The sequence below is a fragment of the Pongo pygmaeus genome, chromosome 5 (assembly GCF_028885625.2).
Source record: "Pongo pygmaeus isolate AG05252 chromosome 5, NHGRI_mPonPyg2-v2.0_pri, whole genome shotgun sequence".
Classification (NCBI taxonomy): Eukaryota; Metazoa; Chordata; class Mammalia; order Primates; family Hominidae; genus Pongo; species Pongo pygmaeus.
This window is the reverse complement of record NC_072378.2, coordinates 7,117,109-7,139,889: the sequence shown is the minus strand read 5'-3', so window position 1 is coordinate 7,139,889 and position 22,781 is coordinate 7,117,109. Positions and strand designations below refer to the sequence as shown.

The 22,781-nt window shown below is 48.1% G+C and overlaps 1 protein-coding gene across 9 annotated transcripts in view; it reads right to left on the bottom strand.

Moving 5' to 3' along the window:
• The window catches only part of RREB1 (ras responsive element binding protein 1), a 147,011-nt gene that overhangs the window by 16,485 nt on the left and 107,745 nt on the right, over window positions 1–22,781 (bottom strand). For all 9 annotated transcript variants that reach the window (XM_063665788.1, XM_054492774.2, XM_054492780.2 and 6 more), the window contains 2 exons: window positions 8,750–8,939; window positions 3,528–6,444 (listed from right to left, as the gene is read on the bottom strand). In XM_063665788.1, the coding sequence (XP_063521858.1) occupies window positions 3,528–6,444; window positions 8,750–8,939 (3,107 nt within the window). The remainder of the gene's footprint in view (window positions 1–3,527; window positions 6,445–8,749; window positions 8,940–22,781) is intronic.

The following is a 22,781-nucleotide window of genomic DNA, read 5'->3' as shown; positions in this document are numbered from 1 at the left end:
TCCGAATAACACCTTTGTTTGCAGGGTGGCTGCAGAGTCAATGTTTAACATGTGTATACTCAAGACTTTTTTCAAAGTTTTGGAGATAGCACCTCACAGAAGCCTAGGGAGCCAAGGATCCATGTGGCTCTGAGAGACAGCAGAGCTGCCTACCAGGAAAAAGATCAGGTCTGTGGGGAGAGGGGGCCCATCAGATGACTTCCCAGGCTCCTTCCAGCTCTAATGCTCCATGAATGGAAAATGCTCTAACACGACACTGGATGTAGCCAAGTGCTCCATTTAACATGATTTAGCAGTGGTGATGCTGAACATCCCTGGAAGCTGAGAGTGAAGCACAGCAAAGAAAGTTAATGGAGCTCGATGGGCACCAACCTTCATACAGTGTCTATGCATGTGGCTAACAGGATTCTGGAGTCATTAAGCCTCAAATTAGCTAATAACATTCTGATCCACAGTGGTGTCCCCCCTTATCTCAAACTACTTCCAAATCTTCTGCAATGTGGACATGTGGGAACACAGGGAGGCATGGAAGGTGTACCCTGCCCGCCTTCTGCCTTCACACAGAGGACACACTGGGCACACACACCCTGACCAGTGGGCAGCTGCACAGAACTGGACCCTGGCTTGGAACAGTAGCTCCATCTCTTATTCCCCATATGGCTGTAGGCAAGTTAGTTAGCTCCTTAAAAGTAAACCTCAATTTCCTTGTGGCAACACATGGATGACATCACCCTCACAGGACTGTCATGAAGACTAGCTCTACCAAGAACACATTATGATAGGATACAGGGACTGCGCCAAAGCAGACACATCTATCAAGGTTATCAGTAACTTTTAAGGGACAAGAAGCAGAATGTTTATATTTATATCTACCCCATCCTAACTTAAACAAACCTCCTGCTTTCTTGCTCAGTTTCAGATGCTACTAAATTTTAAACCAACACTGACATTGTGGCATTCAAAAGCCAGGCAATCGACTGGATTCACAAATGGGAACACATATCAGGCACCTGCAAAGTCATGGGCACAACTTTTAAAAAAGGAAATACTGGAGGAGGAAGATGGGGAGGTTGGGTGACAGCAGCGGGGAGGTGGGAGCACTGTGGAAGGGGGCAAGCCAAGCCAATCATCAGATCCAGGCCATCTGCTTTCTGAAAAGTGGTAACACAAAGACTCACTTCTCCATAAACTCTCAGTAGGCGATAAACAGGTGGCACCCAAAAAGGTAGCAAAAGACACTGCTATAAGAGGCACCTTCTCTTGAAGATGCATTTTCTTCCCTGAGCTGCTGTCACCATTAGCATGGTTGCTTTACTTGTCAGGCTTAAACTATTTTAACAGGGAGACAGTGGTATGAAAGGGCAGTAGAAATCCTGGTTCTCCTTGAGTCCTCCCTGGATAGGCACTCCTGACTTGCTACTCCTCAATCCCTGGATTCAAGGACCCACCACAGCAGAAAGAAATGCCGTGTCTGTGTGGCAAGCTCTGGTGACCAGTGCAGCCTCTGAGAGTCCTATCGCTCCCAGCCACAACTCTCTCTGGCTCCCAGCTTCCTCTCCCTCCCCAGGCTCCATTCTGCACACTGTTCAGGTATCCAGCGGCGGCTCCATGACCTCCCTCCTGCTGTTCCACCTCATCTAGGAGAAACAGCCTTCCACGAGCTTCTCCAAAGCTTTGTGAATGCATTTCCACCTGGATACAGAGCACGGCTCACACCAGTTCCCACAACCCACCCTCAACATCCTGTCATAAACCTCCTGACTACCTTGGGTTACCATATTTAGCACAAAAAGAAAAACCCACAAAAAAACCCAGGATGCCCAGAGCTAAATTTGATTTTTGGATAAACAAATAATTTTTTAGTAAATCCCAAGAACTACATAAAAATACTTATACTAAAAATTATTTGTTGTCTATCTGAAATTCAAATTTAACTGGTGTTCTGTATTTTATTCGCCAATCCAGTACCATTTGGTTTTAGGCCCTATCTATTTATTAATATTTTGGTTGTAAACTCCAAAAAGATAGGATCTCACTAATTTGCCCTTAGTTCAATAACATAAATCACTGAATACTGAGACTGTTCACTGAGAAAATTCAGAAAATTATAATTCAGATGACAGTTGTATGGCCATTTATATACTAGAAGCACCTGATACAAAATTATTTAAAGTATATTCCTATCCTAAACTTCTCTTTAAAAATCAACTTCTAGAAACTAACATTTGAAAAATACTTTTGGGCAGGCTAGGCGCAGTGGCTCACGCCTGTAATCCCAGCACTTTGAGAGGCCAAGGCAGGCAGATCACCTGAGGTCAGGAGTTTGAGACCAGTCTGGCCAACATGGTGAAACCCCATCTCTACTAAAAATACAAAAATTAGCCGGGCATGGTGGTGCATGCCTGTAATCTCAGCTACTTGGGAGGCTGAGGCAGGGAGAATTGCTTGAACCAGGGAAGCAGAGGTTGCAGTGAGCTGAGATCACACTACTCCACTCCAGCCTGGGGAACAGAGCGAGACTCCGTCTCAAAAAAAGTAAAATACTTCTGGGGCCAGGTGCAGGAGCTCATGCCTGTAATCCCAGCACTTTGGGAGGCAGAGGCAAGAAAACTGCTTGGGCCCAGAAGTTTGAGAGCAATATAGTGAGACTCTTTTATTAAAAAAAAAAAAGAAAGAAAAAAGGAAGATACTTTTGGGGTATCACTTTGACAATTTAAGTCTGTTACTTAGAATTTTTTCACACTTGGGTGTGAGTTCTTGGGGATGGACAGGTCGATGGGCTCCATGGAGCAGTTGTAGGGGCTAGGGAAGAAGGGCTCAGGAAGGAGATGTTTTCCTGCTTCACCTGGACCAGCGCCAGGCCATTCTGAGAGAAGTTTCTCAGAAAGGCTTGCAACTGTAGTATAAACAGAAATTTTAAAACATTCCACCACCACTCATTGCTGATTTTCACAATCAACAGGGGAAGATGTGACTGCCTTAGTGAACTGAAAGAAAACAGCCAACATCACAATTTGTAATATTTATCTTTAAGAAGACATGGCATCCAAAAAAACTTCACAAAATTTTCAAAATTTAAAAAGCTGCATTGAGGACACTGGAATGGAATGTCAAAGCACCGAGCTCATTATGCCCCAATACCTTAATACAAAGTCTCACTTCTCTGGAGCCGCCTCCCTGCTTAACCCAGTAGATAATCTGGCTACCACCTCCGGAAGGGATGAGGCGACGCCATGAGTGATCTGAGGGCCTGTGACCACTTTCACCTCAAAACACTCTGCATGAACACTCAGTAGTAGAATGCTGCCCTTGGAGGGCTCAGCCCCTGCACAAAGACCATGTGGGTACTGAGAGCACATAGGAAATACAGCACCACCAGACAAGCTCAGGGCTTCGGAGACTTGGGAAGAAGCCAAGCTAGGAATAACTGGAGCTGTGGGAGATGGGTCTCGCTTTTGACCCCCCACTCGTGGCTCCCTCTGCCAGGAAGTAGGACTCACTGCCTGGGAGCCCAGTGGCCCTCTTACCAGTGTGTGTGAGCATGTGCCTCTGTAGGGAGCTGGCCCAAGGGAAAACCCGGGGACAGTGGGGACAGGTGATCTTCTGCAGGCAGTTGGTGTACGAGTTCCGCTTGGCCCTCAGCAGCTTGTCTTCTGGGGGACTGCCCTGCTCTTCATCACTGGGCCCGTGGTGGTCAGCAGGGGCTCCGGCCACCTCATCCTGAGTGTTGTCCTCTGCTGTCTGCAGAAACGGACTGAACTTGTTGGTGTCTGTGGTGGCCAGCATCTTCTCGATACTGGCAAACTCCCCGCTGGAGTCCAGGTCCACCCCGCTGCTGTTGGCGCGGGGTCGGCTCCTCACCCCCCTTTTCCGGCCCCTCTTCTTCGACGTGCCCGCTGGGCACTGCTCAGTGGGAGAGGCAGCCTCTGGGCTGCTGGCTGGAGCGGGAGGCTCACTAGACTCTTTTGGGCTGGTGGTGGCAGCGGGGGCGGCGGTGGTGGCGGCTTTGGGGACAGAGCCTCCTAAGCTGTCTGAAGCCGTGGTGTTACTGCCAGTGCTTGCGGGCCCTGGGTCCGCCACCTTGGTTTTCAGCAGGGTGGGGGCCGAGGACACAGATGAGATGATCTGGGCAATGGAGGCCAGCGGGGGCAGCTCTTCGGTCACGGGGGGCTTTGGCAAAAGCAGGGGGGGCTTGGGCCGCAGTGGACGCAACAAGGCTGTGCCACTCAGGAGGGCTGAGCTGCCCACGAGCGGAGGGCTGCTGACCAGGGCTGAGGAGTAGATTGGGACCGCCAGCTGAACAGGGCCCTGCAGGGGCTGCGCTGGGGGTTCCGGGGTGGCCGCCGGCGCAGGGGCCATGGGGCTTTCCAGGATCCCGCTGGGCCCCAAAGTCACAGGAAGAGAAGGGCCGGGTGCTGGACAGGGAGAGGGCTGCTCGCTGCTCCCCGCCTCCTGCTCAGGCTTCTTGGCTTCGCTGGGAGTGGCCAAATCCTTGTCCCCTTTCCTGAAGTTCTTGGGGATGGACAGGTCGATGGGCTCCATGGAGCAGTCGTAGGGGGCCAGGGAAGAAGGGCTCAGAAAGGAGATGTTTTCCTGCTTCACTTGGACCAGTGCCAGGCCCTTCTGAGAGAAGTCCAGGGGCTCATTGAAGTCCACTGCAAAGCTACTGGAGGGCTCCAACTTGATCGAGACTTGGGGAGGTGGAGGCTGGGTGGGGCCCCTGTGAAGAAAGCCGTTCTGGGGCTCCAGGAAGGCAGTGAGGGGCTTGCAGTCACCAAGGGCAGCGCAGCCACTGTCCTCCCCGCGCCCCGAGGCCTCAGCGGCCGGCGCCTCTGCGGGGCCCAGGCCGTCGGCGGCCAGCACGTAGCTCTCGATGTCCTGCTCGGGCACGTGCAGGTGCTGCTTGAGGATGTGGTGGATGCAGTTGCGCTTGGCCGCGAAGGCGGCGCTGCACTCCTTGCACTCAAAGGGCTTGCGGCCCTTGTGGCCCCCGCCCAGGCCGCGGCCGCAGTGCGTGCGCATGTGGATGCGCAGGGCACGGTAGTGCTTGAGGTCCTCACCGCACAGCCGGCACACGGTGTCCGGGGCGCAGAAGGCATCCACTAGCTCGGCCGCGCTGCTACTCACATACTCGATATTCTTCTCGATATCCTTGCGGGTGGCCTTGAGGTGCTTCTTGCGTAGGTGCCGCTCGCAGTTGGCTTTAACAGTGAAGGGGTAGTGGCAGATCTTGCAAATGTAGGGCCGCTCCCCACTGTGCGTGCGCAGGTGGCGGATGAGCGCGGCCTTGTCGGCGGCGATGTAGTCGCAGATGTTGCACTGGTATGGCGAGATGCCCAGGTGGGAGCGCACGTGGGCACGCAAGACCCCCGAGAAGGCAAACACCTGGTTGCAGAAGCGGCAGGGGTAGAGCACCTTGCGCATGGCGGGCGTCTTCTTGCCGCTGGGCGCTGTCATGAAGGCCTTGAGCTCCCCCTCAGTGATCTCCTGCTTGATCTTGGCCTCCATGCTCAGCGGCAGCAGGGCCTCGATGATGCTGTCCTGCTCCAGCTGCGTCTTCATCTCAGGCTGGCCCGGCAGCTCCGCCCGCGGCTGCTGCAGGGAGAGCCGCGTGGCCGCGCTGGGCTGGGTCCCGGACTTGGACTGCAGCAGGTGGGCGTTGGAGGCCGCCTCCACCGAGCCTTTGAGGAGCTTCAGGGGCGGTGGCGGCAGGCTGGGGCTGATACAGCCGGGGGAAGCCTGCTGGGCGTTGATGAGAGGCGGGGGCGTGGAGGTGGCCACCACCGTCCGTGGTGTGACCAGGGGCTTTGGCTTCAGAGGGGGCATGTGCTTGAAGATCGCCTGCAGTGGGGCGGCGGGGGCCTTGGAGAAGGGCGGAAGACTGATCTGAGGAGGAGCCGAGGCCGCCATCTTCAGAATCTGCTGGATGTCTGCCAGCTCGATGGCCGACTCGCCAGAGATGGGCTTGACCACAATGCTGCTGTCAGGCTGGATGATGAAGCCCTTCTGGAAGGGCTGCAGGGACAGGTGCTTTATGCCGTCCTTGGTCGCAGGGAGAACTGTGAGAGAACCGCCTAGGGAAGCAGCTTCGAAAGGTGACAGGCTCAGCAGGTTGGTGCAGCCGGGGTCCTGAGGTAGCTGACACTTGAGTGTCTGGAGCTGAATTGCCTGGTTGTCATCCGGCAGGGGCTCCTCGGCGGGGGCAGGCCTGACGTCTTTGGTGTGCTGCAGGCCAAGCAAGGCCAGGAAGCCCTTCTGGTCCAGGGCGTCACCAGGCGGGGGCGTGGCCGTGGCCTGCGGCTTTTCTTGACCCTGGTCTGCCGCCACGTGGGTCTGCTTGTGCAGAGCCAGTGAGCAGAGCATGGGGAACGCCTTGTCACAGGTGTCGCAGACAAAACGGTGTTGCTCGCTGATGCACCTCCGCAGGTTTGTTTCGCACCAGGCCTATATAGAACCCACCGGTAAAAGGAAGGGAACACACGTGAAGATTGAAAAAATAATCACTAAACGGAGATGCACAAAGTATTTGTTGTACATTTATCCCAGTACACAGCCTTTCCCCATAATATAAAGAGTTCCCAGCCTGGGCAACATAGCAAGATCCCATCTCTCTACAAAAAATAAAAAAAAATTAGCCAGGTGTGTTGCCTCATGCCTCTAGTCCCAGCTACTCCAGAGACTGAGGTGGGAGGATCGCTTGAGGCCAGGAGTTTGTGACTAGCCTGGGCAACATAGCAAGACCTTGTTTCTATAAAAAAAATAAGAAAATTAGCCAGATGTGGTGGTACATGCCTGTGTCCTAGCTATTGGGAGGCTGAGGCAGGAAAAGCACCTGAGCTTAAGGAGGTTGAGTCTGCAGTGAGACATGATTATGCCACACTGCACTTTAGCCTGGGCAACAGAACAAGCCTCTGCCTTAAAAAAAAAAAAAAAAAAAAAAAAGAGTTGACCTTCTCTTGCTTGCTAACACGCTGGACTGAATAAGGAAATCCACAAAGCATCTTAAGAATCATGTTTGCGTGATGAATGATATCAACCCACAGGGCGTCTCACTAGAGATTCTGAAGTACAGTTACGTAACAATACCACAAGGGTAGAATTAATTCTCTTTGTCAAAGTGGGTGCCTTGCAAAACTGAGGGTCAGAGACGTTGGAGAATCAGCTACCCTACCCCTCTATCATTGTGGAAGGGGGATGCTGCCTCGGAGGGGCTATGAGGAATGTCACCTGGGGGATGTACACACATGGGTGTGTGCATATGGAACAATCCATTGAGTTTGTACCTTGTACACCTGAAGAACAACACTGTTGATACCTTCTATCTCAACTTTTTTAAATGGGGAAAAATATAATTTCAAAGTAGTTTTAGTTTTATTTATTCATTTTTGAGACTGAGTCTCGCTCTGTTACCCAGGCATGATCTCGGTTCACTGCAACCTCCACCTCCCGGGTTCGAGAGATTGTCATGCCTCAGCCTCCCCAGCAGCTGGGATTATAGGCATGTGCCACCATGCCCAGCTAATTTTTTATATTTTTAGTAGAGATGGGGTTTCACTGTGTTGGCCAGGCTGGTCTTGAACTCCTGGCCTCAAATGCTCCACCTGCCTTGGCCTCCCAAAGTGCTGGGGTTACAGGCATGAGCCATTGTGCCCAGCCAGTTTCAAAGTAGTTTTAGCAGGTGCTTTATTAGCAGGGAATATATATGGCTCTTTTCTTATTCAGGTCAATAATGACCCAAATTGTTTTTAATAGAAACCACAACACTGGAATATTTAGCTGCAATGCAGATAGTAAAGAAAGATGTTTAAAAAATCCCACAAATTCCAATTATCATAGGACTGGGGTGTTTTACAATTCACAACTTTTATTTTATTTAAAAAAACTTTTTTTTTTTTTAAGACGGAGTCTCGCTCTGTTGCCCAGGCTGGAGTGCAGTGGCGTGATCTCGACTCACTGCAACCTCAGCCTCCCGAGTAGCTGGCATTACAGGTGCGTGCCACCACGCCTGGCTAATTTTTGTATTTTTAGTACAGACAGGGTTTCACCATGTTGGTCAGGCTGGTCTTGAACTCCTGACCTCATGATCTGACCGTCTTGGCCTCCCAAAGTTCTGGGATTACAGGCATGAGCCACCACGCCCGGCCCTAAAATTTTATTTTATTTTTGAGACAATCTCTCTCTGCCACCCAGGCTGGAGTGCAGTGGTGCGATCATGGCTCAATGCAGCCTCAACCTCCTGAGCTCAAGTGATCCTCCCACCTCAACCTCCCAAGTAGCTGGGACTACTAGGTGCACACCACCACGCCTGGCTAATTTTTAAATTTTTTTGTAGAGATAAAGTCTTGCTATGCTGTCCAGGCAGGTCTCAACCCCCTGACCTCAAATGATCCTCCTGCCTTGGCTTCACAAAGTGCTGGCGTTACAGGTGTGAGCCACTGGGGCCTGGTCTACAACTAACAACTTTAAACCTCAAAGACCCAAGAACGGGCAAAAGGCACAGAAGAGCTAGACTGATGCACAGTTCATAGGATATTCAACCCCAAACAAGACTATGCACCCTTCTCAAGCCAACAACCCAAGGGAGACTGAAAGGGCCAATGATAATTTTAAGAAAAAAGGTGTTACAAAAAAGACAAAGCCCAACCAACATTTTAAGGAAAGAAACCTCAGGGAGAGGAAGTTTCCACAGTCTAACTGCGTGGACCATGGAAGGCAGTTGCTGGTTGCTTCCATGGGCTGATCAGAATACCTGAGAAATGCGAGGAAACTTCCTACAGGAGAAGTCTGTGAATCCTAAGTCGTGGAAGCCAGCGGGAATTGAAGGGTTGTTCTGTATGAAAGGCCTGCCCATTGCATCCCTGGGAAGTTGTTTGTGGACAAGCGCGTTGTGACGCAGCAGTCCTCGATGTGTTCGAAAGGTGACGCAGCAAATGTCACATCTAGGAGAGGAAAGGGAGAACATATGAGGCAGAAAGGGAGAGCATATGAGGAAGCAGTTAAGTCAGAGTTTCCACTCTTCCAGCCTAATGTTTTTGTTGATTCATTTCAATTGAGTAAAATAAAAATGATATGATGTCAAGAAGCCAGGCCGCATGGTTAGCACCGAAAACCTCTTCCTTTTAAAAAAAATTGTATGCTATCAACTTCTGGATACCAAATCTTTGCAGGCAGCACAAGATGTACGTACAACCTGAACACCCACAGTCTGAGCACAAGAAGACAGCTGGGAACCTGAAGCCACTGTGGCCGACCTGCTCGCTCTCGCCTCGATCAGGCATTAGTGGGATCATGTCAGAGGTTTCTCTCTCCCTCAGTTCACTGGATTCTAATTATTGTAAATGTTTAAAAGTCAAAAGAGCATACATTTAAGTAGTATCTAGGGCAATCAATCAGCATCCCTGGCATCTCATAGGGATAAAAATTATTCAATTTTCCAATCTAATTAGAAGTGATGGTGATTGTGCATTAAGTTGTGGTATTAGCATAATCATTATCTGAATGATAACCACGGTCCTCACGGACTGAGCCCAGGCACCCTGACAGCTCAGCACATATGACAACCCCAGCAGGCAGGTGCGTATCATGACCCTCATCTTCCAGATGAACACTGGTGATCAAAAATACGAAGCGATGTGACTCAGGCCACACCGCCAGTAAGCAGTACACACTAAATGTCAGCCTGAGTTCCTGCTCCCACCCATGCTTATCACAAGGCTGTCTCCCCTTCCTTGAAAGACTCCCACAGAGGCAGTCCGCTTCAAAATCTGACCCTTCATTTCAGAGACGATCTTTGACATCCTAAATGTCCTGGGCCACACAGATGCAGAGCAAACACCACTTTATAATATTGTCTCTGCTTTTCATACCAGTGTTGTCTTCTAGGTCTTCACTGAGAACCATATTAAAAATTTTACATCAGTGTGCAGATGGGTGGATAAAAACAAAATACTATCGTTATGGTATTATCAACATCCCCTAGACTTGCATGGAATGTAGTAGCCACCAAAGCCACATGTGGCTATTCAAATTTAAATTAAAGTTTCCTCAGTCACTTCAGCCTTCTTTTAAGGGCTCAACTGCATCGGGAAGCACAGACACTATGTTTCCACGATCACAGGATATTCTGTTGGACAATGCTGTATACCAAGCATCATTCCATGTATTTATGTGTGCAAGCATAATCTGACCCTCACCACCTCTAAGGTAGCTCCTTTTATCACTGTTTTAGCCAGGCAAAGCTACTTGCTTATGTCCACACTGCATGTACCTCAGTGAAAACTTTTTTGAGTTGAGAGTCTTCCCTGGAAATAAAGAGATAACGAAGTCAGCCACGAAGCAGCTGTGCTCACATTCAGGAAGCACTGAAAGGAAGAAGTACCAGTATGTGCCGCCCTGCTTGCCTTATCGCGCTGTAGCGGGCACAGTAGAACCCGGTCCTGCTGTGCATGCTCCTCCCCTGGCCCGCCTGTTCAGGAAGGGCCTCTCCTGAGCACTCTCCTGTCACTGCTCAGCTACCTTTGGAACCCCAAACCCGGGTTCCCATGAGCCACTCAAAACACAGCGTTGCTTCTAAGGGAATTCTGCTGAGCTCACCACTGTGGTCAAGGCCCAGGGAAGGGATGGATCTGGATAATGAAGAACACCCTTAGGGGCTGGAAGTCCTCACACTGTGGGCCCAGACGTCAAAGTACCCAGCGGTCTAAATCACAGGCCATGAGACAGATCCTGCGGGGAAGCAGAATGGACGCAGCCCCTCTGGGTGAGGTTCTTTCTGGCTGAAATACGTTCAAGCTCTGAGCTGTGCACACAGAGAGGACAGTGACCCTTGGAGGCAACAAGAGCCTCTGTCCTGGAGACGGAGCTCCTTCCTTCTCCCACCCCCACTTCATTTCCCCCATGCTCAAGTTCAACTGCACCCTCCCCATGGTCACCAATCCATCACCTCACCACCAGTTGGCTGAAAGATCTATATTGGACTGAAACGGTAAGAGAAATGTATGAATTGGGAAAATCTAACTCTGATCAGAGATATCTGATATATTCGCAAGTGACTGAATTTTTTAGTTATGATAATATTTTGGCTATGCTTTTTAAAAAGGTTCCTTTTAAAAAAAGATATATAATGAAATATTTATAAATAAAACATAGGATATCTGGGATTTGTTTTGAAATTACCTGGGTTGGGGAAGAGAGGAAACAAAATCGGCTGTGAGTTGATAATCCCTGAAACTGGATAAGGGTACATGGGAGTTTATTATACCAGATTTTTGCAAGCCAAACTAAAGCAGAATCCTAGATTTTTACTATTATGGCATTCAACTGTGCACAGGTATCTTACCTAGCCTAAGTTTGGCAGCAACTAAAAAAAATATACTCTGTCCAATCTGCACTGTAAATAAGCCTTTCCAACATAAGTTTCCACAGAGACTATTCTTTTCTTTTATTAAAACAACATTCCGTCAGCTTATATAAAATTTAATTAAATTATAATAAATGATTACAAGTATTACAGACATAAACAGGTTGGGAAGAGACTTTTCGTAGCATCCAAGTCAATTGCAAAAGGCAGGCAGGTAGGACTGAGAGGTGGCTGCAAACTTTCTGAAATGTGCACTGCTTCTATAAAAAAGTTTTTCGTATGTGGTCCATATGTGTTTGTTGTTTAGCTGAGAATGTGTATGTGTGTACATACGTAGTATGTATATGTATTTATGTACATATATATTTGCATATATGTAATGTGCCAGGTACATTACCAAATAGAAATTTTAAAAGAGTGAGATAAAAAATATATTTTTTCCTTGTATCCTAGAGATCTTCCTGAATACTCTTCACCTTTTTTTTTTTTTTTTTAGAGACAAGAGTTTTGTTGCCCAGGCTGGAGTGCAATGGCGCGATCTTGGTTCACCGCAACCTCCGCTTCCCCGGTTCAAGTGATTCTCCTGCCTCAGCCTCCTGAGTAGCTGGGATTACAGGCATGCACCACCACGCTCAGCTAATTTTTGTGTTTTAGTAGAGACAGGGTTTCTCCATGTTGGCCAGGCTGGCCTCGAACTCCTGACCTCAGCTGATCTGCCTGCCTCGGCCTCCCAAAGTGCTGGGATTACACCGTGCCTGGCCTTTTTTTTTTTTAAAGGGAGTCTTGCTCTGTCGCCCAGGCTGGAGTGCAGTGGCATGATCATAGCTCATTGTAGCTTTGAACTCCTGGGCGCAAGTGATCCTCCCACCTCAGCCTCCCTTCATAGCTGGGACTATAGGCATGTGCCACTATACCTGGCTAATTTTTAAATTTTTTTGTAGAGACATGGTGTCACCATGTTGCCCAGGCTGGTCTTGAACTCCTGGGCTCAAGCAATGCTCCTGAACTGGCCTCCCAAAGTGTTGGGATTACGGGTGTGAGCCACTGTGCTTGGCTACTCTCCACTTTTGAGACTTCTGTACTAGTGCACAGCCTATTGGTTATGAATATTTAGTGTGACTGGCATTAATAAGTAGGTTTTATGAAGGGAATGGAGAATGAATGCCTCTTAATATGGCAATTAGATTTAGAATTTACTGTACCTCTATGGTTGTAGTGATTTTTTCTCTTTTTTGAGGCAGGCTCGCTATGTTGCCCAGACTGGCCTTGAACTCTTGGGCTCAAGCAATCCTCCCGTCTCAGCCTCCCTAGTAACTAGGGCTACAGGTGTGCACCCCTACACCTAGCTTGAATTTTTAATAACATTGAGGTTTCTTTTTGTCTCTTATGCCTGTGTCTGTCTTCTTCATTATCTCCCTCACCCTCAAATCCCTCCTGTTTCTGGACAGCTTCATACGTAGTAGGTGATGAAGACAAGACAATAAAGGCATGGCAGAATTATCCAGTATTGATCACAAACTCTGTGTCCCTGGGAAGGCAGCTGTGGAGCAGTGGGTGGTAGGGGGATGTGGGCTCAGGGAGTAGAGACACCAGGTGGGGATCAGGGAGTTCAGACTGCGTGACCTTGGACAACTTATTTCCATCTGCGCTTCAGCTGCCGGCTATGTAAAATTTCCCAAACATGCCAAGAGATAAGAATCCCCACATGACCTTGTTAAAAAAAAGCAGACTCCTAGATCACCCCAGACCAACTGAAATCAGAATAACTAGAAGATGGGCCTAAGAATCTGTTTATGAACAAGCACACCAGCGGATTCTTATAGTTAGATAAGTTTGGAAAGTACAGTGAGTTAGGTGTGAGAATCTGCTATCTAGAAACGTCTTAAACTACAAGCCTGTTAGAATGTTAGAACTCCCAGAGAAAAGAAATTACCAATACTTTACTCATCTTTGTTACTTCTTTCCTGTTCCTTTCCTTCTTCATACCTCAGTTTCCCTTCTCATCTAAAACGGGGGGATCTTTGCAGTTACTGTGAATAACAAAGTGCTTTGAAAACTGCAAAGTACTTTTCCAAATTTAATCATTATGTTATTGTACTAGGGGAAAAAAGAAATCAGGAAAAGCCCGTTTCCTGGCACGTTTTAGCCAACGTGAAAAATCAGGAAAAACTGAGTTTTAATTTCAAAGGAACGTGTTCTCTCTTCTCACTTTCAAGAACTTCACAATTGTCCTTACTACTTCTGTCTAACTGCAAGACTCATGGGGAGAAAAGTGTTCTTTCTGGCCAGTCTTCTGCCTCATCCCACCTGCTCCCTTCACCTGCCTCCTGAAAAGAAGTGCATGCTGTCCCAGCCTGCACAAGCACTCAACCTCCTAAGAGTCTAAGCAAGGTGATCCACACTTCACACCCTTTTCATGGAATTTCAACTAAGGCACGCCTATAAGTGAAAAGACATAAAACATGAAAGTGGCAGAGAAAACAATTCTGCTTTGAAACCAGAAGCACGTGGTGCAGTTGGTTAAAAGGAAGAAACACCCACAGAAAAACACTTGCCTCCCTGCCTCACACTCAGCACCTGTTGATAGACCTTAAATAAAACCAGTGTGGAAAACCACCACCCAGAAACACTTGGATCAGCCCTATCAGGTGGAGACGGGGGAGGGTTCATCCAGCCTTCCCAAGGCCCCAAGGAGAAAGCTTTGCAACCTTGTTTCTAAGCAGCTCTTCAAGGACAATAGAGGCCACTGTAAATCTGTGGAGGGAGCTGCTGGATGCAAAGCCGGCTGCAGGCATCAGGGTATTTGCACACCTCCTCTGGGCTTGTCAGTCTTCATTAAGACCACAGCCACTGGCCAGGTGGTCCCCACGACTCTCTCCTCACCCCGTCTGTGGCGTATCTCCACTCTGCCAGGGGCTCATAAAGGGCACGATTGCAAAATATTAATATTTAGATGGGGCAGAACTGCACTTAAGAGCCACAGGAGAGGGGAGGGCTGTAGGACAATTTCATTTTGCAAGAGATCTTGACAATGTACCAGAGGAAAGGTTTACAAATCTGATTGGCTGCCTTTTGATTTTCTGGCAACAGAGATAACTCGATGTTGGAAACAGGGTAACTTTTCCAAATGGAAACTAACTTTGCTGTCAGTAAAGTAAATGTATTTGGGGGAAGTGTATCTCTTTGTAGGATTTAAAGAAAATTAACAAAACCCCACTGACCCTTTCAAAAACAAAACTTTTTCTTTTAAAATCACACTACATTACTTTCAGGAGAAAAAAAAAATCATCAGTGGAAAAATCTCCAAATGACAGATTAAGGTTAGATTACACATGGAATCCAAGATGGACATTCAGCCTGACCTCAACTTACAGGAACTGCTTAGCATATGTGAACTCCAAATCACTGTGCTCACAGAAATAAGTGTTTCTGTACCAAGACAGTGCACAAGAGCCTGTTTCACCCAGAAAACACCTGCATTCTAGCACACATTGGCCAATGTTTCTGTAAGAGGATAAGAAATTTTAATTTAGAATGCTGGAGTAGATTGGACCATTCCCCACCCCATGTATGACATTCCAGTCACTGAACTGTGGGGTCCTGCCTCCAGTGGGGCTGCTCCACTGTGGAGGTTCCTATTATGGGGTGGAGGGGCTCTAGCAGTTCTTAGGGTAGATGGTAGGAGGGGGCTGTGGTGTTGGGGTGTGTGGAATTGGGGCTCCCTGGAACAGCAGAGGTGAAGCAACTGCCTGCACTTATCCTCCATCCCTTCCTCCCTCCCTTAGTATCAACTGTAATGTCCCTGGCGGCACTGGGTAGGGTGAAGCAGAGAGAAGGGCCTGGGGGTCCCAGTGGAGGAAGACGACTCCCAGGTCATAAGGTAAGCTCTTTCTACATGGCCACTGGTATGTAAAGGCACAGATGGCAGGAAGGTGGCTGCCAACACCAGGGGCTGGGAACCACTATCACAGACAGTCTTTGATATGTGCTTAGAGAAGTGCCTGTAGTTGTCAGTGACTACACAGGCACTGTCACAGCCCTTACTGTCCCTTTTCCAAAAATCAAACAGACAAGCAAAATCCCACAGCACACTGGCTCTGACCCTTGCTGGGCTGGAAAGGGCACAGCGCTAACATGGTCAGAGAAGTCTGACTCCCACACAAGCTGGTGAACTCCACGTTGTCCTGAAGTCACAGAGACCCAACCCGCCAGCCACTGCCTGACCACGTGCCTGAGTCACCAAAGGCAGGAGGTACATAGGGCAAGGGGTGGGACCAACCAGCTCTAACAGGTCAAGAAAATACACTCAGTTGCTAGCTGGGGTTTTGTCCTTTCAATCCTTAAGGGACTTTAATACAACAGATAATGTTCTTATTCACACTCAGATTCACTAAGTCTTAAGAAAACAAAAGTAAATTAAAATTTTATTTTATTTTATTTTTATTTATTTTTGAAACAGCATCTCACTCGGTCAGCCAGGCGGGAGTGCAGTGGCGCAATCTCAGCTCACTGCAACCTCTACTTCCTGATTCATGCGATTCTCGTGCCTCAGCCTCCCCAGTAGCTGGGATTACAGGCCTGAGACACCGTGCCTGGCTTTTTTTTTTTTTTTTTGTATTTTAGTAGAGATGGAGTTGCGCCGTGTTGGCCAGACGGGTCTCCAACTCCTCACCTCAAGTGATCCCCTTGCTTCGGCCTCCCAAAGTACTGGGATTACAGACATGAGCCACTGTGAGGCCCTAAAATTTTAAAAAGTCATTGAATTAACGACTGTCTGTGCTACACAGCCTGCCTATTTAGGCAGGGCACAGATATCTGTTCTTCTGACAGCAAATGTCCTTGGAAGAAGACAGGACATCCTTTTTGTTTGTTTGTTTGTTTTTTTAAAAGAAAGTTGCACAATTCTGAGCTGGGATAGAAATGCAGTGTGATAAATATGTAAATATGTTGTTATGCTATGGACATTCTCTAGAGGGAGTAATGGTAAAGAGGCAGCCAAAAATAGATCCAGCAGTTTTGATACCTCACAGCAGAGTTAAGGTACTTATCAGGAATAACTATCACCATTAAAAGCATCAGCCCTGAAAAGGGAATCTGTAATCTGTAGCCAGTAACTGAGCCTAGTACCTAAAATGGGCAGGGTGCATGCCCAGAGGCAAATTTATCAGCAATGTGATTTACAGAAATGGAAAACAAGGACACCAAAAGTCTTTTTTTTTTTTTTTTTTTTTTAACTTCTTAACCTTGTGGCTAAACAGTTTTGGGATTAGCTCCCCCAGTGCTCACCAACAGTAATATTTTATTCATCTGGCGACCTTAACTCTCCAGAACAAGATGAAAATCTCGAAGTCAACAAGCAAGCCTTAACAGAGTGGCCCAGAGATGAGAAACCACTCAGGTGCTTCCTTGGGGTCTCTTCTCTGTCATGTAACTCCATCCAGTCTACCATTGTGATAGCTGAGGGACAGATATCTGACCTCCTCACGATCAGCAAGAAGGGTGAATTTTTTTTTTTTTAAACTATACTAAGCATATTTTTGAAAGGCTGCATTGGCAAATTTCAAACATCAGGAAACTCACTTCCTTAGAACCCTAGGGTTCCCCCAACAATCTAAAGAAAGTGATGTGTGGTTCTGTTACGTAAAGGTGTCGAGTTCCTTCACGTTTCTAAATATCTGCTTTTCACACAGTGGGATTAAGAAACGTGGGAAGCAAGACTCAAATCAAATTTAAAGAGCCACTCCATTTCCCAATCTTTACAAAAGCGAAACTAGATAAAAACAGCTGTTTATAAAAGTAAAGGACAAATTGCTTTCATGTTCTCTGCCAAGTAAATCGCACCTGGAATTTGACTCCTTTTCAATTCCATTGGAATGGGATAGCCATAGAGTGGCACAACACCTATAACTGTAAATGTTGGAATGTTTAACATATTTAAAAATTTTAATTTTATATAAAATTTTATATAAAAAAATACATTCTAAGTAATAGTATCAGAAGAAAAATTTCATTTAGTATTTGTTACACTCTGAGGATTGTGGATTATCTCCCTTCATCCTCACAACAGCCTTTAAATCTATTTTCCAGATAGGGAAACCAAGTCACCAGTTGCCCGAGGTCACAGAGCTGCCAGGCGGCAGGCTGGGACGGAGCCGGCTGGCTTCATTCCACTCTGCCGGGCTGTGTGTTCAAAGGACAGCTATTTGCAGATGCCCTGGCTCCTTATGTGACCCACACATCCTTAATGCCTGGACACTGGCTCAGCTGGGAGCATTTCCTAATGCTGACACTACCCGCAACCCTCATCAGAAGAACCTGTGAAATACCTGCTGAGAAGCTGCCACTCAGCTTGGCCATTTCCTTCAGATACTGAATTCCTTCCTCATTATTGTGTTTTAATGGAGAGACTGGCATTCCTTCTCAAAAGGGATTTCATGCTTCATTTTTCCTGTTCTGTCTCCAGAGGCCAGAAGGAGTAAATGCAAACAACCTCTCCTCTAGAGTCCCAACCAACTCACACATTCCTCTCTCCTCAGCCCACCCTCCCCTGCCCATCTCAGGGCAGAGAACTGACATCCGACAGCTGCACTAATCTCTCCCAGTTGCTGCGAGCAACAGTGATGGCCCTGTGACAGGGCCCTGGCCAGGCAGCCGTCCCTCCCCATGCCCCAGGAACCCGTCCGGGCTGCACACAGCAACCCAATGCCCCACTCCGACTGTTCAACCAAACCAGCGTGGCGTGAAGCATCGGGCAGAGTCTGAGGGACTTCACAAAGGGTGTGTAGTGGCCACCGAAGCTGGGTGGGCCACTCCTCGCTCTGGGCCTTGGGTGGGGGACAGGGTAGTCCTGACCAAGGCTTCTGTACCTGTCAGGTGAGGGGTGGGGGCAGTCTTCCCCTCCTTGAGGGACCTCTGTTCACAGCCCCCGGAAGTGTTTAAAATCTGTTTCTGCCTGCCCAAGCCTCAGACCCACAGACTCTTCAATACAAGATGCTGACAAATATTTTATCTTTTCCCTGTTTTTAGGATGACATTTGACAAGGGTGGGATCAATACCAGGTATATAAGGAGACTTGGGGTCTCTGTAGGTGGTAGGCGTGCAGTGAAGGGAGATAAACATTCCTTGGAACAGTGGAGAATGCAGGAAAAAGGAGGCATTTCCCTTTGGTGGCCCCACTACTAAGATACAGGAAGGGGGTGGTATCAGCTGCCCTCACTACTCATGGAGCCAAGTTTCCTGCCAGAGCCCCCTTGGGCTCCCTACATACTAATTCCCAACAGAGATTTAATGTCATCACCTTGAACTCAGAGATGACCAGGGTCAATGAAGTACCAGACCCAGCTGGGCCCTGACCCAGAGGAAATTAAGTGAAGCACCACAGCCTCTGATGTAAAATCCCAAGGAGAAGTTTTGCATCCACCAGATCCCTCTGCCTGCTTGGAATCTGAGGGAAATGTGCCCTCCCGGGCCCTGAACTCACCCCTGAACTTTGTTTTATAACCAACCAGCTTGTTTTGTGCCTAGCCCGTACCCTGTCTCAAACATCACTCTTTCCTTCAAGCCTGGGCAAGTGCCTGGCACACGGTACAAACTCAATCATTTGCTGGGTACATTTTAACTGAAATGATGTTAACATTACTTATTACCCGAACTCCTTTCATCAGGGGGCCATCTGAGATTACACAATAACTTTAGCCAAGTTTCACCCTCAGCAGTGGCTGTGCCAACAGAGTGACCATCCAGCTGCTGCCCTTGGGCCTTCACACACAAGACACGGCTCCGCATCAAAGCTGCAGCCCTCCCTGCCACAGGTGGCTCATCTGAAACCTCTCTGTGGGCTGTTAAGTACCTGAAATGTGGCTGGTGTGGTGCAGCCAAGATGGGCTGGGGTCGCATCACACACACCAGATTTCAAAGAGTCAGTACATGGAAGCAAGAATGTGAACCACATCACTCATAATTTTTCTATTGATTATGTGTTGACATTATATTTTGATGATATTGGTATACTCAATGAAGCATTATTCATTTTGTCTCTTTTTATTTTTAAAACATGACTACTAGGGCCAGGCAGGGTGGCTCATGCCTACAATCCCAGCACTTTGGGAGGCTAAGGTGGGCAGATCACTTGAGCCCAAGAGTTCAAGACCAGCCTGGGCAACATAGGGAGACTCTGTCTCTGCAAAAAATACAAAAAAATTAGCTGCATGTGATGGCACATGCCTGTGGTTCCAGCTACTTGGGAGGCTGAGGTGGAAGGATCACTTAAAAGCCTGGGAGGTCAAGGTGCAGTGAGTCATAATCATGTCACTGGACACCAGCCTGGGTGACAGAACGAGATCCTCAAAATGAAACGAAATGAAATGAAATGAAATAAAAAAAATGGCTACTAGAAAATTCCAAGGACACGCGTGGCTCAGATTCTCTTGCTGGCCGGGCTGACCTGGATGCTCCTCCCAGCTGACTTCATTCACAGCAGGGTATGGCCAGTTGCTCAGTTCTATTCTGATGGACATTCAATGCCCAGCAACATCCTCACACAAAGGATGTCCTCTGTGTAGCCGCCTGCTCTCTGAGCACTCCGTCCCTCACCTCCGATTCCAAATGCCAGCTCGCCATAGCCTGACTCCGCTTCCTCCTCTGCCTTCTCTGCCTCATCGGGGGAGCCCTGGGGGAAGGGGGATGACTGACCATTGGTCATATCAGGGTGAAGCTAACACCTGACCCTAAGAGCTGGCATCTCTACAGGCAGCTTTGTGTCTTCCTTTTGTTCTACAACAACACTCATTTGAAACACAGTGGAGTGTAGGGAAATGGAGTCGAGATTTATATGAGTTTGGATTTCCAACACTTTTTATTAAGGAACAATGGGCACTTTGCCAGTGTTGGTGGGGGGTGGAGAAGGGGGACAAGTGCAGGAGAGTGAGAAGGCAACAGCTGTGTTGAGTTACAAACCTTCAGTCTAAGCGGGTACCATCCCACTGTGGTTCTGCTGCCTCTGGGGTTTGAAATGGAGCTGGTGTCTATTTTAGTTCTGGGTTAACAAGCTGTCTCTCCCACTAGCTACTGTCCCAGTTCATCGCCTGGCTAGGCCCCGCTGGCACAGGCTGCCCCAGGCCTCCTCTGATAGCAGGCTATTATGGGGATCGGCAGAGCAGAGAGGAGCAAAGGGACATTAACCATGTTCTGTAATCAACTCTTTTTGGTTTCCAGATGCCAGTCCCACCCCATCTAGCAACAATTATAGATAGAGGCACAGGGCGGGGGTGGCCTGTGTGCCCCCACAAAGGATGCCTGGCAACCTCTCTTCTTACGGGCCACCCCTCAGCCACAGCGGTGGGGCCAGCAAAGTGAGAGCCTGCCCAGAGGGGCCAAGTCCCTGTCAGGCTACAAAACTGTCTAAGCCAACCCCTCACCAAACACAGGGCATTATTAGTAAACAGGTGAGGAAAATCCTCTAGGTCGGCTACCTGGACGTGCAGGACTGAGGGTTCAACTTCACAGCCTGTCTACAGCACCAGCCCTACCATCATTGTGGATTAATCACCCACCAAATCCTATCCATCCCAACTATGAAAACAATGATGAGCGTCCAGTGCAATGCCCATCTCCAACCTCTGTGCAGAGGAAGCCTGGCCTCTCCCTGGAGCAGGTCCTTGTTCAGAGGATTGCTCCAGGAGAACCTCGTCCCTCACCCAGGTCAGCATTTCAGAAGGGGACACCTGATCTGCCTCTATTGTTGCCACACACCATGCTATGCAGGCTTGGACTGCTCAGAAATCTCTTGTGGGAGCCACATTATTTTTCCTGCAGAACAGAATTATCTAGAAGGGGGTAAATGATAGTTTCTAAGGTGGTATCTGATCACAGAATAAAATATGAAGTGAGATAAAGTATACAGAGGAGCTCAGAGACAGCCTGTATTCACTGCAGCACTGGCTCTGAAGGCTGCTGGGTAGGAACGTGAGCAGGAGCTGGGGCCCCCTGTGCTGTTTCTGCCTCTGCTCATGATTCTCTTTGGGAGGTTCAGCTGGTAATGTCATCTCTGCTCACTCAGGTCCGTGATCTAGAGAACTATTTCAGTATTTGCCACCGACCACAAGCCCACATCCTGGGGATGCTGTGGACATTCCTGAACCTGTGAAGTTTCCCAAATCTCTCAGAACTAGAGGGCCTACACAGGGAGGAGCCATATGCCTTTTCTTGGTAGACAGAATAAAACAACTGTTAAGAGGCAGGCTTTGGGGCTGAGCATGGTGGTTCATGCCTATAATCCCAGCACTTTAGGAGGCCAAGGTGGGGCAGATCACCAGAGGTCAGGAGACAAGCCTGACCAAAATGGTGAAACCCCATCTCTACCAAAAACACAAAAAATTAGCCAGGTGTGGTGGTACACACCTGTAATCCCAGCTACTTGGGAGGCTGAGGCAGGAGAATCACTTGAACCCAGGAGGCAGAGGTTGCAGTGAGCCCAAGATTGCGCCAGTGTACTCCAGCCTGGGCGACAAAGCAAAACTTTTCTCAAAAATAAAATAAATAAAAAAATAAAAATAAGGTTTTAGGAACACAAGGATTATCTGGTCCTGCCCGCTGCAATTTGAAGGATGAGAAAACAGGTTCAGATGTAGCTGGCTGAGGTCCTGTATGAGCAGAGAGAGGAGTGGGGTCTATGCCTGACAACCAGTCTGTGCCCAACCCAATGATCAGGCAATTTCTTGAGACTGGGGAGTTCTGTAAAGATATTTTATAGCACTTCAACTGTTCAGCAGTTTAAATTCTTTGTAAGTTCCTTTTTCCCTCACCAATGGAAAAATGTCAGGCTAATGTGATTAAGGATAATCATATTTGACCTGGCATCAAGTGACTGTACAATTTGGCTTTTCCCTATAACATAAGTCTTCAGCTTGTTCAGACTTTCCCATTCCTAAGTCACAGCTAAACATGTGTCTTCAAGAAGGAAATCTGGTCCATATATCAGGGATTCAGGCAAACAGATGCCCAAATTCCTGCATTCCCAAGCTGTCTTCTAAAACCCAAAGCTGCACGCGTGTATGGCCCTGCTGTGTGCTTGTGACCCTGCAGCTGTGTGTGACTTCCAAGATGGGCTACTTTCAAGTCTCTCAATGACAACAGGGGTTCCTAAGTAGTTCTTTGTTCTTTCCAATGCTTAAAATCTCTGGCAATTAACATTTTTAAAGTGGCAATTCTCTAGGAATAACTTCCAAATCTATCAACTCATCAAGAATACAGGACTAACGGTTGCCTGATGAGTTATCAGAGAAGGTAGGGAAAGAAAGATGAGTCCCCTGAATTCTTGTGGGAAGTCCTGTCACTACCCATGTTTTCTGCCTGGCAAGGCTGAGGATCAGAAACACTGGAGCTGGGAAGCCCCTACAATTGAAGCTGGATGGCAGAGCAATC